Source organism: Hipposideros armiger, unplaced genomic scaffold (assembly GCF_001890085.2).
Source record: "Hipposideros armiger isolate ML-2016 unplaced genomic scaffold, ASM189008v1 scaffold_93, whole genome shotgun sequence".
NCBI lineage: Eukaryota > Metazoa > Chordata > Mammalia > Chiroptera > Hipposideridae > Hipposideros > Hipposideros armiger.
Genome location: NW_017731443.1, coordinates 2,762,809 through 2,777,455, shown reverse-complemented (window position 1 = coordinate 2,777,455; position 14,647 = coordinate 2,762,809). Strand labels below are relative to the sequence as shown.

General features: G+C 58.1%; 2 protein-coding genes across 2 annotated transcripts in view; both read left to right on the top strand.

The window, feature by feature from the left end:
• CCDC88B (coiled-coil and HOOK domain protein 88B) overlaps nt 1-3,036 on the top strand; it is a 14,304-nt gene extending 11,268 nt beyond the window's left edge. The window contains exons 23-27 of the mRNA XM_019645149.1: nt 239-337; nt 513-679; nt 1,218-1,424; nt 1,587-1,655; nt 2,539-3,036. Of these exons, the coding sequence (XP_019500694.1) occupies nt 239-337; nt 513-679; nt 1,218-1,424; nt 1,587-1,655; nt 2,539-2,594 (598 nt within the window). The 3' untranslated portion in view covers nt 2,595-3,036. The remainder of the gene's footprint in view (nt 1-238; nt 338-512; nt 680-1,217; nt 1,425-1,586; nt 1,656-2,538) is intronic.
• A 1,905-nt stretch (nt 3,037-4,941) lies between these two features.
• Nucleotides 4,942-14,647, top strand: part of RPS6KA4 (ribosomal protein S6 kinase A4) — a 10,988-nt gene continuing 1,282 nt past the window's right edge. Inside the window, exons 1-17 of the mRNA XM_019645189.1 lie at nt 4,942-5,103; nt 5,207-5,278; nt 5,935-6,153; nt 6,245-6,360; nt 6,932-7,039; nt 7,262-7,342; nt 7,424-7,527; nt 7,618-7,768; nt 10,049-10,213; nt 11,973-12,101; nt 12,272-12,405; nt 12,505-12,598; nt 13,007-13,180; nt 13,261-13,455; nt 13,747-13,906; nt 14,085-14,248; nt 14,488-14,642. Coding sequence (XP_019500734.1) covers nt 5,049-5,103; nt 5,207-5,278; nt 5,935-6,153; nt 6,245-6,360; nt 6,932-7,039; nt 7,262-7,342; nt 7,424-7,527; nt 7,618-7,768; nt 10,049-10,213; nt 11,973-12,101; nt 12,272-12,405; nt 12,505-12,598; nt 13,007-13,180; nt 13,261-13,455; nt 13,747-13,906; nt 14,085-14,248; nt 14,488-14,642 — 2,276 coding nt within the window. The 5' untranslated portion in view covers nt 4,942-5,048. The remainder of the gene's footprint in view (nt 5,104-5,206; nt 5,279-5,934; nt 6,154-6,244; nt 6,361-6,931; nt 7,040-7,261; nt 7,343-7,423; nt 7,528-7,617; nt 7,769-10,048; nt 10,214-11,972; nt 12,102-12,271; nt 12,406-12,504; nt 12,599-13,006; nt 13,181-13,260; nt 13,456-13,746; nt 13,907-14,084; nt 14,249-14,487; nt 14,643-14,647) is intronic.

Here is a 14,647-nt window from a genome sequence, read left to right as displayed (position 1 = left end):
AGCATGCTGCAGGGAGCTGGAGCGGGTCCTAGAGATCCCTTTGGTGGTTCAGGGCGAGATGCCTGGGGAGGTCCTGGGTAAAGGGCTGGGGCTAATCCTAGAGGGTTGGTGCAGTGGCAGTGTATTACCCCCATAGGAGTGTGTCAGTGTGCTACCACCCAGGAGGGCTATACCTGTTAGAACCGGAGCCTTGCTCCTGCCAGGGCCTCATGCTGCCTCTTCCCTCCCATCTCCTCAGGGACCAGCTCAATGCCCTGCGCCGGGAGAAACAGAAACTGGTAGAGAAGATCATGGACCAGTACCGTGTACTGGAGCCTGGGCCCCTGCCCCGGATCAAGTGAGCGGACCCCTCTACCTCTGGGCCGGGGTCCTCCCGACCTGGCCCCTGTCTGCCCTCTGGCCCCGGCCCAGCTCAGGTCCAGGATCAGTGAGGGTTGGCCCAGCCTTTGCATCCCTGACATGGCCTCTTGTCCCTCCTTTCTCCCTGGCCTTACCCACCCTTGTGCCCCCAGGAAGGGCAGCTGGCTGGCAGACAAGGTGAAGAGGCTGATGCGGCCCCGGCGGGAGGGGGGCCTCCACGGGGGGCCGCGCCTGTGGGCCGATGGGGCTGGCAGCATCGAGAGCCTGGGGCCCCCCCCAGAGATGGAGCTCCCCGAGGGCAGGGAGGCGGATGGGACAGGTGGGTCTGGGCATGGCCCCTACCGCGTGTCCTCTGCCCCCACCCTGGCACCTGCCGATGCCTCTGGCCCCTTGCCTCCTGCATGGCTTACACACGTGCCCCTGCCCCTGCTGGCCTTCCTTGCTGCACCCCATTCCCCCAGATGGTTCCAGTGGCGCTTTGCTCTGCGTCCCTGCCGCATCCCTTTCGTCTGGCACCTTCCTTCTGCCTGTGCTGCCACCTAGCCAGTCCTACCCATCCACAGCAGTGCCTAGGACCTCGGAGAAGCAGGGGACTTTAGCGAGAGGTCATTTATTCCAGTCAGCAGATGAGGAAATCGAGGCCCAGGGAGGGGAAGCGCCTTGCCCAAGGTCACACAGTGAGTTAGTGTCAGAGCCAGCACAAGGTCCAGTCTTCTGTTGCCACCCTCATTCACCCAGACTCTCCCCAGCCTCTGCAGCCTCCTTTCCCTGCCTCTGTTTCATCCTGCTATCCCTCCACTCTGCCCTGCTCCTTCCTGTACTGCTCTGACACCCCCCAATGCCTATGCCTCTTGCAGGGTCCCCCTCACCGGCACCTATGCGCCGGGCCCAGAGTTCCCTCTGCCTGCGGGATGAGACCCTGGCAGGTGGGCAGCGGCGGAAACTCAGCTCCCGATTCCCAGTGGGGCGAAGCTCTGAGTCATTCAGCCCCGGGGACACCCCCCGGCAGCGATTCCGACAGCGCCGTCCAGGCCCCCTGGGGTCACTCAGTTCCCAAGGCAAAGGTGAGGGACAAGGGTCCCTGCCTCTACTGGCCCCCAATTTGCTGTGGACCTGCCAACTCCTTGGGGGAACGGGCTTCCCTTCTGTCCCCCGTGTCTCCCCACAAGCCCTGCCTGCCTCTGTCCTGGTCCCTGTGGCCCAGCAGCTGCCTTGTGGCCCCCTAGGATCTGGCGTGGGATGGGATGGCTCCGTCGAGACCCTGGCGGAACATGAAGCGGATACCAGCCGAGAAGGTGAGTGGGGTATTTGCCCTGCGTGGGGTCCTGGCAGCCCTCATGCATCCATTCACTCATTTGACAATGAGCCTTTACAAAGTGCCAGGCGATGTGCTAGCAGGGGATACACAGCAGGGAACATTCTGGTGTGGGAGGCAGACAGTAAACAATATGCATAAAAATAACAATCATCTATAATAACTATAATAGCCCTGTCCAATGGAAATAAGATGTGAGCTACGTGTATAATTTAAAATTTTCTAGTGGCCTCATCAGAAAAAGTAAAAAGAGACAGGTAAAATTAATTTTAATAACATATTTTATATAACTCAGTAGGCCTGAACTATTACCATGTCAATATGTAGTCAGTGTAAAAAATCATTAGTGAGATAGTTTACGTTATTTTTTTTCATACTAAGTCTTTCAAGTCTAGTGGTATTTTACATTCAAGCACATTACGGTTCAGAGCACCCACATCTCATGTGCGCAGTCACGTACTGGGCAGCTGAGCCCTAGAATATTGGGAGGTGATAATGTTTTGGGGAAAAAGGAGAGCAGGAAGAGGGAGGTCAGGAGCTCTGGGTGGGCGGGTTGTAGTTTTAATCAGGGCGCTTAAAGTAGGCCTCGGAGGGGCGCTGAAGTTGGAGCAAAGATTGCGAGGTGAGTTTGTCGTGTTGGCATATCTGGGGAATGGCAGTGCAGGTAGAGGGAGCAGCTGAGGCAAAAGCCTGGCAAGTTGGAGGCCCAGCCAGGCGGCCAGTGCAGCTGGGGTGAGGTGGGGAGAGCTAAGAGGTTAGAGGGGCCGAGGGTGGGCAGAAGGTGTAGGGCTCTGTGGGCCACCACCAATGCTGGGAGTCCCAGCACTGCTGGGAGCAGGCCTGAGCTGAGCCTTTCCTTCTAGGCCTCGAGGTGCAGGAACCGGAGAAACGTCCTCTCGCCTCTTCCCTCAGCCAGTGACACCGTGTGCACAGGGAGCTTTGGAATGCAGGCCCCTCGCCGCTGGAGTCTCAGTGGGGGGCCCAGGCAGCCCAAGAATTCTGGGAGCCAGGGCCCCTGGGGCAAGTCGTTGGACAAGGAGGCTTGGGCCTCCAGGTCCTCCACAGCTGGCACTGGGACCATGAGATGGAGCAGGGACAAGCTTATGGGCAGGGGGGATGGTTGGTCCCCAGGAGCAGCTGCTTGCCAGGGCTCTGGCTCTGCCATGCGGCCCTCGCTGAGGAGGCGGTTTCTGGGGGACCCCCCAGATGAAGAAGGCAGGTAGGAGTGGACAAGAGAGCCCCCGCCTGGTCCAGGCGGGGAGCCAATGATCATTCCCTGGGGACATTGGCCTGGGCCTATTTCTGAGCCTTAGCTGGAACATGAGAAACCTGAAAATAAAGCCGGGCTACAATCACCTGAATCTGCGCTCTGTGTGTACCAGCTGCATTCAGAGCCATGAGGCACCAGGGACACCTGTGGCCTGGAGTCCTCTGCCAGTGGGGTCTGTGGCCACTGGCTTCCTCACCTGGCACAGGGCAGCAGAGGACTTTCTTCAGGGGAGGGGCAAGTCTGGCTTGCCTGGATGTCCCAGAGGGGTGGGGGGTTATGGGTAGCCAGCAGTGGGTGGAGCCTGAGTCTGGGCTCAGCCTTGGCTTAGAAGGTGGGCTCTGGGCTCTGGGGTGTGGGCAGTGAACCCCAGAGGCCCAGCTCTCCCCCCTCTGGCACCCTCTTCTCTCCTTTCACTCCTTCCTAGCTTCTCATCATTTCTTCCTCACCCCTTTGGGGTTGAGCCCCTCCCCAGGGAGCTCACAGCCTGGTGGGTGTCACCTAGTGCCCGGGCTGTCATGGAGGGATACAAGAAGTGGGAGGGACATGGGGGTCTCTGACCAGGGCTTCTAGGATGACACCCAGGAAGGGGGCAATTAGACTGGGTGGCAGGAAGTGAGTCAAGAGACTGGCCACCCAAGGTAGGGAGGGGCTGCCCCGGCTGAGGTGAGGCAGCCTGAATCTGGGGGTGGGCAGAGCTGGGAGGGGTGGCCAGACCTGTAGCAGCAGCCTGACTCATGGGGTTTCCACAGCCCCCTTAGGGATAACCCACAGGCTCTGCCTGCCTCCTCTCAGCCCCAGCTTCAGAGGCTGATGGGGTGGGAGTGGAACCCCAGGCCTCCAGCTGGAAGCCCCCTTCCATAGGCCTCAGGGTGAGGGCTTTGTTGGCTGCCCTACCCTCCTGTAGCCCCTATCAGTTGTCAGGGAGGGGGACGAGGCTCTGGAGGACAGGCCAGTCAGGGCTCCAGGCTTGATGGAAAGAGGAGGCCATCCCTGTGAGGCTCTGCCACCCTTCTTTGAGGCCTACTCTGGGCTCTGCATGGGCACCGTGCCAGGCCTGGGACAACAGGGCAGAACCACGGGAGGGTGTGTGGTACTGGGTGGGATGTGAAGGATGGCTGGGGTCTGAGGTGTTTTACAGGTCTGTCTAAAGAGGTTCGGTCTCCCCTCCCAGTCATGGGGTGGGGCTTGGCTCCACCACCCTCTCAGTGTTCCCTGTAGGTGCTCCCTGGGTAGGGGAAGCCCAGAAGCAGGGCTTTGGTCCTTAGGGCAACCGAGGACCCTCCCCTGCAAAGGCAAGCCCACAGGGGAGAGGGTCTCAGCTGGCCACTGGGGTGCGGACAGGGAGCTGAGCTGGCTTGGGTGGCTTCCGCGTCCCAAACACCTCCTTTACAGCTGCCCAACGTGAAGAGCAGTGGGCCACACTGAGTGAGAGGTGCTGGGCCAGCCCTATGCTGGCAGCAGCTGGATAAAGACAGCTGTGTGACTTCAGGCTGCTCATCTGTCAAGGGGACCTACAGATCCCATCTCTATTTGCTGACTTCAAGTCCTGATCAAAAATGAGGTGGTGGGTTGTGAATTTTATGAAATTTCTCACTGTCGCTGGTGGCTAAGAATTAGAGCTGTTGGGCTGCCATTAGGGCTGGCATCCCGGAGGGGAAAGCTCTGAAGTGCCGCGTAGACTCCGCTGCCGCACAGGCTCCAGGGTCTCAGCACCCCTGGCTTCAGCAGGCATTCCAGGACAGACACCTGGCTTGGGAGTATTTGCCCAATTGGAGCTCCAGGTTATCCACAGATCCCAGGCATGTCTCCCAAGGGGTTGTTTCGAGGTCACTAGGAGGGTCGCATGCGGTCCAGGAGCGCACAGCCCTGACGCCCTCCCTGTGCGCCCGCATAAGACTGGCCGCCCCTGCCCGCCCACCCGCAGCCCAGAGCTGTCACGTTCCTGCGCCTGACTCAGGCCGCTTGGGGCGGGGAGATGGGAGGCGGTGCCGGCGCCCAACTCGGCCGGGAGGCGGCACCAGGAAGCGCCCGCCCCGGCCGGAGCCGCCATGTAACCGGCGCCGCCCGGAGCCGAGCTGTGCGGGCCCCAGCGACCCGCCCGCCATGGGGGACGAGGACGAGGACGAGGGCTGTGCTGTGGAGCTGCGGATCACGGAAGGTGGGGCAGGGGCGGCCAGGGGCTGTGGGACCTGGTGATGGCTGCCTGGGCCGCAGGGAGGGGTCAGGCACTGGCTGGGCTCATTCGCCCCCTGTGCCCACAGCCAACCTGACTGGGCACAAGGAGAAGGTGAGCGTGGAGAACTTCGAGCTGCTCAAGGTGCTGGGCACGGGAGGTGAGGACCCCCACCCACCAGGCAGATGTCACAGGCACGGTGCCCTGGGCCTCCTACCGGCACACCCGCCTGGGCCTGGGCCAGGCCACCAGCAATGCCCCCCACCCTTTCCTGGCACAGCCCGCCTTGCCTGCCCTGCCAGAGTTTGCATGTACACTCCCAGGGCTGTTCCTCTCTGCAAGGGCCTCCCGGATTTGCCAGCACCCTTGGGGGCTTGTAGCCCTCCCAAGTGATTTGCACAGCTCCTCTCCTTGCGCTGATATTAGAGTCCTCTCCCCGGCTTTGCAAACTCCCCAGTGGGTTTGCACATCCCTTCCAAGTCTGCATGTACCTTTGCCTCCCTTGCTTGGATTTGCATCTCCTCGAATCTGTCTGATCTTCCCCAGGTTTGCGCCCCCACCTTGCCCTGCAGGCCTCCTGGAGTTGCATGGTCCTTAGCTGGTTTGCACACCCCTCCCTGCCTTTGCTGAGCACCCTCGCAGTGCTGTGCACACCTTTCCCTTAGAAGGCTCTGCCAGCTTTTTGCACACCTGCCTCTCACCACAGCTCCTTCCCCCAGTTGCACACCCTGCTGGGTTGGCATCACTCCTACCCTCACCAGTCTGCATCACCCTCCTGCTCACTGCCTATCCTCTGCCCACTCGCTGTTCCCACAGCCTACGGGAAGGTGTTCCTAGTACGGAAGGCGGGTGGGCACGACGCGGGGAAGCTCTATGCCATGAAGGTGCTGCGCAAGGCTGCGCTGGTGCAGCGCGCCAAGACGCAGGAGCACACGCGTACCGAGCGCTCAGTGTTGGAGCTGGTGCGCCAGGCGCCCTTCCTGGTCACGCTGCACTACGCCTTTCAGACCGATGCCAAGCTGCACCTCATCCTGGGTAAGGACGGGTACCTGCCAACTTTGGGGGCTATGGAGGCAGGTGGCACCACCCATGGGGGCTGCTTTCCAACCTCTACTCTATGTCCCAGACTATGTGAATGGTGGTGAGATGTTCACCCACCTCTACCAGCGCCAGCACTTCAAGGAGGCTGAGGTGCGCGTGTATGGGGGCGAGATTGTGCTGGCTCTCGAACACCTGCACAAGGTGGGTGAGGACCTGGTCACGTGCCTGTTGCCATGGGCACTAGGTCTGGGCCTTATAAGGGGGCTCCAAACATGGCAGCCTCAGGTCTCTCTCTCTTCCTGATGGGTGGTCGGGACTGGAGCAGCTTCCCCCGGCCTCCTGGAAGCAAGGCCTCAGCATTGCCTGGTGGGGTCTCCTCCCCTGATGTCCCCTCGAAGGTGCTTTCTTCTCACAGGGAACTCGGGACTGCCTCCTGGGGTCACGTTTACAGAACTTCCTCAAACGGAGACTTCATGCCTTGGCTCCCAAAGCCTTTTTGAAATGGGGCTCTTCACACAGGCTTTCTCCTCTCTGGGACCTTGGGGCCTGCTCCCCTGGGCCCCTGTCATGGGGTGGGCCTCCTTACTAGCTTTTGCCTCTTAAATGGCCTTTTCTGTTCAATGGCTCAGTCCCACCCCAGGCCCACTCCAGCACTGAAGATCTCCTTCTCCAGGGGGTCCCCTTCTGAGCAGTGACTTGGTGCAGGCACATGAGCTGTAGGAGCCGGGGGTATTAGGGGAGGGGTCCTCACTGTCCCTCTTGCTCCTGCCAGCTGGGCATCATCTACCGAGACCTGAAGCTGGAGAACGTGCTGCTTGACTCTGAGGGCCACATCGTCCTTACGGACTTTGGGCTGAGCAAGGAGTTCCTGACGGAGGAGGTGAGTGAAGGCAATCTCTCTGCCTACCCCCATGCAAGCCGTGTCCTTCCTGTCTTCTGCTCCATGCCTGGATCTGCTTGTTTCTTGGAGGTGCAGAGGTAAATAGCCCTAGGCCCTGCCTCCAGGAAGTTCTCACTGCTCCAACCCTCACAAGTCCAGTGAGTCCTCCCCTGATCCTTGGGGGTTGCTGGGTGTCCAAAATGGGTCCTGTCGCCCTTCCAGAAAGAGCGAACCTTCTCCTTTTGTGGCACTATCGAGTACATGGCCCCAGAAATCATCCGCAGCAAGTCGGGGCATGGCAAGGTAGGTTGGCAGGGGAGTAGGGGTGGTCGTGGGGTGAGGCTGGGGTGGCTGCAGGCCCTCACTTTGGCTCGGCCCTGGCAGGCCGTGGACTGGTGGAGCCTGGGCATCCTGCTCTTTGAGTTGCTGACGGGGGCCTCACCCTTCACGCTGGAGGGTGAGAGGAATACGCAGGCAGAGGTGTCTCGGTGAGTGGGGCTGGATGCGGAGGGTAACTGAGGGGCCTGGGCAGGGAGGGGGGGCTCGCTGCCCCTGACGCCCCCCCCCCATCCTCCCAGACGGATCCTGAAGTGCTCCCCTCCCTTCCCCTCTCGGATCGGGCCTGTGGCGCAGGACCTGCTTCGGCGGTTACTTTGCAAGGACCCCAAGAAGCGGCTGGGTGCGGGGCCCCAGGGGGCGCAGGAAGTCAAGAATCACCCCTTCTTCCAGGTGAGGCTCCTGTGCCACCCCTAGACCTTTGTGCACATACCCAAGCTGGGCTGCTGCTCTGGGTTTTGGGGACCCAGAGGGATGGTCTGAGATCGGCCAGTTTCACTTGATTAAGAAAAGTCCCCCAGATAAAGAAAGCAGACTTATCTTTTCATCCATCTCTTGAAACTCAGAAGATGTGTTCCTGGGGCAAGGAATTCTAGGTTCATTGACTGTCAGGGCTGGCAGGGGACTTGAGGTTGGATTTGTCAGTCCTTTCATTGGACAGATTCAGAGAAGGGAGGTGACCTGCCCAAGATCACACAGTAAACGTATAGAGCTGGGAACAGATCCCAGGTCCTCTGTCAGCCCAGATCAGTACTAAAAGCCACACTTATGGCTCTTAATGTCCACCCAGGCATTTTGTTCTTTGTTCCTGTACAGTCCAAGTGCATGTCATTCAGATGGATGGTCAATCAGCCATGTGGGTTTTGTTTGCTTGCTAAGAGCACACATAGGTTAGAGTGTAGTGCACAGTGAATTCTATCTCCTTGTGAGATCTCACTGACTTTGGTGTGTCATTGCCTAGTAGGACCCTGTAACAGTGAATACCTAACCTGTGTTGGCCATTTGCTTGCATTATTTCATGTAACCCCGAGAACCATCTTGATTAGCCCCTTCTTTACAGATGAGGAAATAGGTTCAGAGAATTTAAGTAATTTGCCTAAGATCACCCAGCCCGGAAGAGGTGGAGCTCAGATTCAAACCCTGGTCTGGGTGACTCGAAGGCTCATTCTCTTCACTGCTATGTTCTGTTTACATGTGGGCATCAGATTTGCCACTTGTCTGACATTGTGACAGAAGCACCCACTTACGGGCATTTATTGTGGGCCAGGCACTCAATTACCCTATTACCAGTGCCATCTCCTTGAATCTTCCCTGCAAGTACCTGCCTAGAAGGGTCCTCAGAGCTACTTTCTCAGATAGGAACCTAAATCCCTGCAGTGAAGATGTCCCTTTGTGGGGGAAGTGGCTGAACAGTGTCGGTTTCCTTAAGTGAATTCCTCAAACCCACCCTGAGCACAAGCTGGGCCCTGAGTGCTGGGAGTGGGCAGACCAATAGTCATACTGGAGAGGCCCCAAGGTCTTCGAGGCCCCACGCTCAGAAGGGGTGTTCCCCTCATTTCCTCTTCTCTGGAGACAGCCTCTTTAGTGATAGCAATGCTGAGGTCTCTGTGGCAGAAGTGGGACCTTCAAATCTAGTCAGGCTTCTTAGCTGCAAATGACAAACAGTCTAACTCAAAATGGTGATATCCATGGAATAGCATTTGGCTGCTAACAGAGATTGGAATAAACAATAGTCTAAACAAGTTAGAGGGTTATTTGTTTTCTTACGCAAAAGAAGTCCAGAGGTTGACAGGCCAGGGCAAGAATCCAAGCAACTTTTAAATTTTTTTTAATGCTCCTCCATTCTTAGCATTTAACCCCCATCCCCAAGCTTGCCTCATGGTGCAAGATGGCTGCTGGAGCACTTGTCATCAAGGCTGATGTCCAGGCAGGAAGCAGGAGAGGAAGGGCAAAAAGGGCACTTGCTAACTGTCTGCCCTCCTCTTGAGGATCTTTTCCTGGATTCCTACCTCACAATATTTGCTTGCAGGTTATTGGTCACCACTAACTATAAGGAAGTTGTAAAACATTGTCTTAGTTGTGCCCATTGCTTCCTGGAATAAAATTGGGGCAATAGAACTAAGGAAGACAGGGAAAGTAGATGTTGGGTAGGCAATGATCAGGCCCTGGCACATTAGGTTAAACATAAAGGGGCATGTTTTAGCTCCCATAAGGGAAAAGTCCAAGGAAAAGTTTGCTGACTTCAGGCAAGGCTGCATCCAGGTGCTGGAACTATGTCATTAAGAATCTCTTTGTCTCTTGGTTCTGCGTTTCTGCACGGGGACTTCATCATTAGACCCCGAGGGAGTCTCCAGCAGTCACAGGCCCACATTCGCCAAGATTTAAGTCTAGTAGGAGGAAGATATTTGTTTGTTTCGCAAGTGAATTTTATTAAAAGTTCCAGAATTGACTGAATGTGATAGAGGGTGATTCTCCAAGGGAACTAGGGATTGTGTTATCTGAGGGAGGGAAGTAGAAGCTGGGGAGGCAAGAATACCACCTTCCCCCCAAATATGCAAGATAGACCCTTGCCTCACTGAGGAGCTGCCCAGTGAGGGTGGCCTGAGCAGAGAGGGGTTCCTACATCCTGCCCTTTGACCCCCCCCCCCCAATTTCTCATTCCTTTTTTTCCAGGGCCTGGATTGGGCTGCTCTGGCTGCCAGGAAGATTCCAGCTCCATTCCGACCCCAGATCCGCTCAGAGCTGGATGTGGGCAACTTTGCAGAGGAGTTTACTCGGCTAGAGCCTGTCTATTCACCCCCTGGCAGCCCCCCATCTGGGGACCCTCGCATCTTCCAGGTGAGTGAGAGCTCATAGAACTACAGATGTGGGGGAGGCAGGACGCTGCTACCAGCCTCAGTGCTGGCTGACCCATGGGCACTGCGTAGGCCCTGTGTCCTGATCAGGACTCAGTATTTCCCCCCAGACCTCTCCACTCACGGGGTACCTGGAGCTGTCAGTCATAGAGACCACCATGGCAGGACATGTCTTTGAACTTCATGGTTTATCTGTAAATTTTGTGTTAATTTCCCTTCTACTCCATCATGTCTCCTTATTGTTATGTAAAATACCGTTTTAAAGTATTCACTTATGTAAGTGGACCCTTAGGAAGAGATACCATGTTTATGCTATGGCCCCGCATGCCCTTTGGCACACCATATCATATTCCTGGCGGCACAGACCCCCTCCACTTGTTTCAGAAGCTTAAGCCTATTGTACAAGTCCAGACTCCGTTGCTCAGCATTCAAGTCCCTGCCTGGTGTGGTCCTTGTTCAGCGCCTTACCCTCAGCTCTGTTATCCCACTCGGTGCTCCAGCAGCAACTAACTGCTCAGAGATTTCAGAACATACCTCTGTACTTTTGCACATGCAGTTCCCTGCACCTGGAGGGTCCTCCCCACAGGTGCCCACCTGGCGGGCTCTCTTATCTTTCAAGCCTCGTTGTCCAGGGCTGCCTCCGTGTGAAGTCTTCCCCACTCCTATGGCTGTGGGCTGCCCTTTGCTTAATGCACCAGCGCTCTGCAGACAGCATCTCCTTCTGAGCAGTTTGTCAGGTTGTGTCCTGAGAGCCTCACTGAGACTGTCTCCTCTGGCCCAAAGCTCCCAGAGGGCAGAGACTGTGTGTGTAATATCTGTGTTCCTATGCCCAGTGTGGGGGCCTGACCTGTAGGATATGGTCCATAACTATTAAATAAGAATAGGCCAATATCAAGTATGAATGAATCAGTCCCCTCTGTGAACCTCTCACAAGTGACAGCTCTGTGCTTGAACATCTCTTGATCCATTGTCTCATAGTCCTGAGAAAGTTCTTTCTTATGAATTGATGGTTACGCTCATTAATTCATTTCATGATACAAAACTTTGTGTTGAGCGCCCATAACGTGCCAGGCATGGAGCTGGGCACTGGGGATGTGTGCACAAACCTCACAGACAAAAATCCCACTCAGTGCAGCTTGCATGCTAGTGCACAGTGGGGCTACATTTTTAGGAGAAAACAACACATTGTTAAAATTACCCTTGAGAATCCCTTGAATTGACAGGACATGGATCCTTAGGAAAGGCAAGGAATCAACTCTGGTTTTTCTTTACATTTCCTCAGTAGCCCCCCCTTGCAGAGGAGGCTAAAATTTGATTTGAAAGGAAGGAATAAGGATTTTTTTGGTCTTCCATGGGTACAGTTGAATTCTCATAAGCAAAATAGGTGTGATGCTAGGGCACAATCCTTTCATGCATTTGCCCATCACTTTTTGGGCCACTATATTGTGCCAGGTGATGCCCTTGGCACCTGGGGGGGGTGTCACTGTGATGCGAAAGGAGGGGTCACAGACTGATGGGGGACAGACATGGTCCCAAGTGAGCATAGAACAAAGCGGAATAAAGTGTCCACACATTGTATGTGCACCAGGATGCAAAGGCAACACCCCCACTGCCCCCTGGTCTGGGGTCTTCCCTCTGCCTGTTCTCCTCCTTGCCAGGTCTGGGCTTTCTAGGGACTCCACGTGCACCTCTAGCCCCCAGTCACCCATCTGCCCCTGACCCATCTCCCCTGCCCTCCGCAGGGATATTCTTTTGTGGCACCCTCCATCCTGTTTGACCACAACAATGCGGTGATGACTGATGTGCTGGAAGCGCCTGGTGCTGGAGACCGGCCCGGCCGGGCAGCGGTGGCCAGGAGTGCCATGATGCAGGTGGGTTGGGCCAGGATGGGGAGAAGTTGACTTGGGGGTTCTGGCCTAGACCTGGCTCCACCAGGTGCCCACAGTGTGACCTTGGTGAGGTCAGGAGCCTCCCTCAGTGGGGCATAGTGTGGCCGCAAGGCTCCCCGGTAGGACCTCTGACGTGTTCCCTTTGTCCCCAGGACTCCCCCTTCTTCCAGCAGTATGAGCTCGACCTCCGGGAGCCCGCACTGGGCCAGGGCAGCTTCTCTGTGTGTCGCCGCTGCCGCCAGCGCCAGGGAGGTCTGGAGTTTGCCGTCAAGATCCTCAGCCGCAGGTGGGTGGGCCTGGGCGGGTGGGCGGGGCCTGGCAGAGAGGAGTTTGGGAGGGTAGTGCCAGACGTCGGCCATCCTGACCCCACCTGCCCGTGCCCCAGGCTGGAGGCGAACACACAGCGCGAAGTGGCCGCCCTGCGTCTGTGCCAGTCTCACCCCAATGTGGTGAAGCTGCATGAGGTGCATCATGACCAGGTGATGACTTCTTGGGCTGGGGCGGAACGTTGGGCATTAAGGGCCGCTGGTGGAGGGCTGGGGAGGCAGACAGGCGGTGGAGTTTGAAGGTGTCGTGGGAGGGGCCTGAGGGGACCTGGGAAGCCAGGAAGGTGGGATTTGAGGGGAGCAAGGCCAGAGGACAGGAAGGTGGAGCTGAAGATGTCCAAGGGAATGGAGTTTGAGGAGGGCATGGAGAGGGGCGGGGGCCTGGAAGGCAGTGGAGGCCTAAGGGTGCTTCTTGGGTTGATCTTGAGGTAGGGCATAGAACATGGGCAGGGCCTAAGGCTGGAGGCAGGGCTTGTCAGTGACCGTGGGGCGGAGCCTGGCTGATGGTTGGGGCCCGGCCAATACCATCACGGTGACCGGGGCTGGCTGCGCCACCCGCAGCTGCACACGTACCTGGTCCTGGAGCTGCTGCGGGGCGGGGAGCTGCTGGAGCACATCCGCAAGAAGCGGCACTTCAGCGAGTCTGAGGCCAGCCAGATCCTGCGCAGCCTCGTGTCGGCCGTCAGCTTCATGCATGAGGAGGCGGGCGTGGTGCACCGTGACCTCAAGCCGGAGGTGGGCACAGGGCCTCAGCGGTCCGGGAGGGCTGTGTTGCGGAGGGCCAATCTCTGACGGCCGCCTGCCCGCCCTCACAGAACATTCTGTACGCTGACGACACGCCTGGAGCACCCGTGAAGATCATCGACTTCGGGTTTGCGCGGCTGCGCCCTCAGAGCCCCGCAGGGCCCATGCAGACGCCCTGCTTCACCCTGCAGTACGCAGCCCCTGAGTTGCTAGCGCAGCAGGGCTACGATGAGTCCTGCGACCTCTGGAGCCTCGGCGTCATTCTGGTATGGCGCGGAGTCTCCCAGGAGGGTTCAGGGTCGCCAGAACCTGGGGTCAGAGGCTTTCCTGATGAGGGGCAACAGGGGAACCAGAGGCAAGGGACAGGGGTCATCTTGGTGGGCGTGGCAGGGTTTGGTCTGAGGCTAATGTAGGGGCATCCGAGTATTCGGGGTTGGAGGTCAGGGTCACCGCGCTTGGGCCTCAGGAGAGGTTGAATGGTCCTGGGGGTGAGCTGAGAATTCAGCCTTCTGGCCTCCCTTGGCCTGCAGCCTGAGGTCGGCTCACTGCCCCCCCAGTACATGATGCTGTCGGGGCAGGTCCCCTTCCAGGGGGCGTCAGGCCAGGGCGGGCAGAGCCAGGCGGCCGAGATCATGTGCAAGATCCGCGAGGGGCGCTTCTCCCTCGATGGGGAGGCCTGGCAGGGCGTGTCTGAGGACGCCAAGGAGCTGGTCCGAGGTGCGGAGCTGGTGTCACAGGGCCTGATGGGGGAGGGGGAGGCCATGGGGTCATGATGGGGCAGGTAAGGTGTCCTGGTGCGGGAACCGGTGTGGGAGGAAAGTGGGGCCTGTTAGATTTCTCTAAGGGCAGCCTCCACACACGACCCCGCCCCAATACTTTCCTGTCCTGCCTCCAGGGCTCCTAACTGTGGATCCCGCCAAGCGGCTGAAGCTTGAGGGACTGCGAGGGAGCTCGTGGCTGCAGGATGGCAGCGCGCGCTCATCACCCCCGCTCCGGACTCCTGATGTGCTGGAGTCGTCGGGGCCTGCTGTGCGCTCAGGGCTCAACGTCACCTTCATGGTGAGGGGCAGGGCCTGTGGGCGGGGTGTGTGTGTCTGTACGTACAGTGCCTGGAGAGGCAGGGTCTCTCAGAGACCCGGAGGCGACGTCCTCAGAGCCTAGAAAGATGAGGTGAACCGAGTCCTGGCCTTTGGCTAGCCGGGGCCTGACCTTTCGGGACCTTAGGGAGCCAAAGCTAGGGTCTGGAAGTTGAGGCCCTGCCAGTGGTGTGTAGGAAGTCATTTCCTCTTTTCTGCCAGGCGTTCAACCGGGGCAAACGCGAGGGCTTCTTCCTGAAGAGCGTGGAGAACGCACCACTGGCCAAGCGGCGGAAACAGAAGCTGCGGAGCGCTGCCACCTCCCGCCGGGTCTCCCCGGTGCCTGCTGCCCCAGGCCGGGCCCCTACTGCCAAGGGGCCCT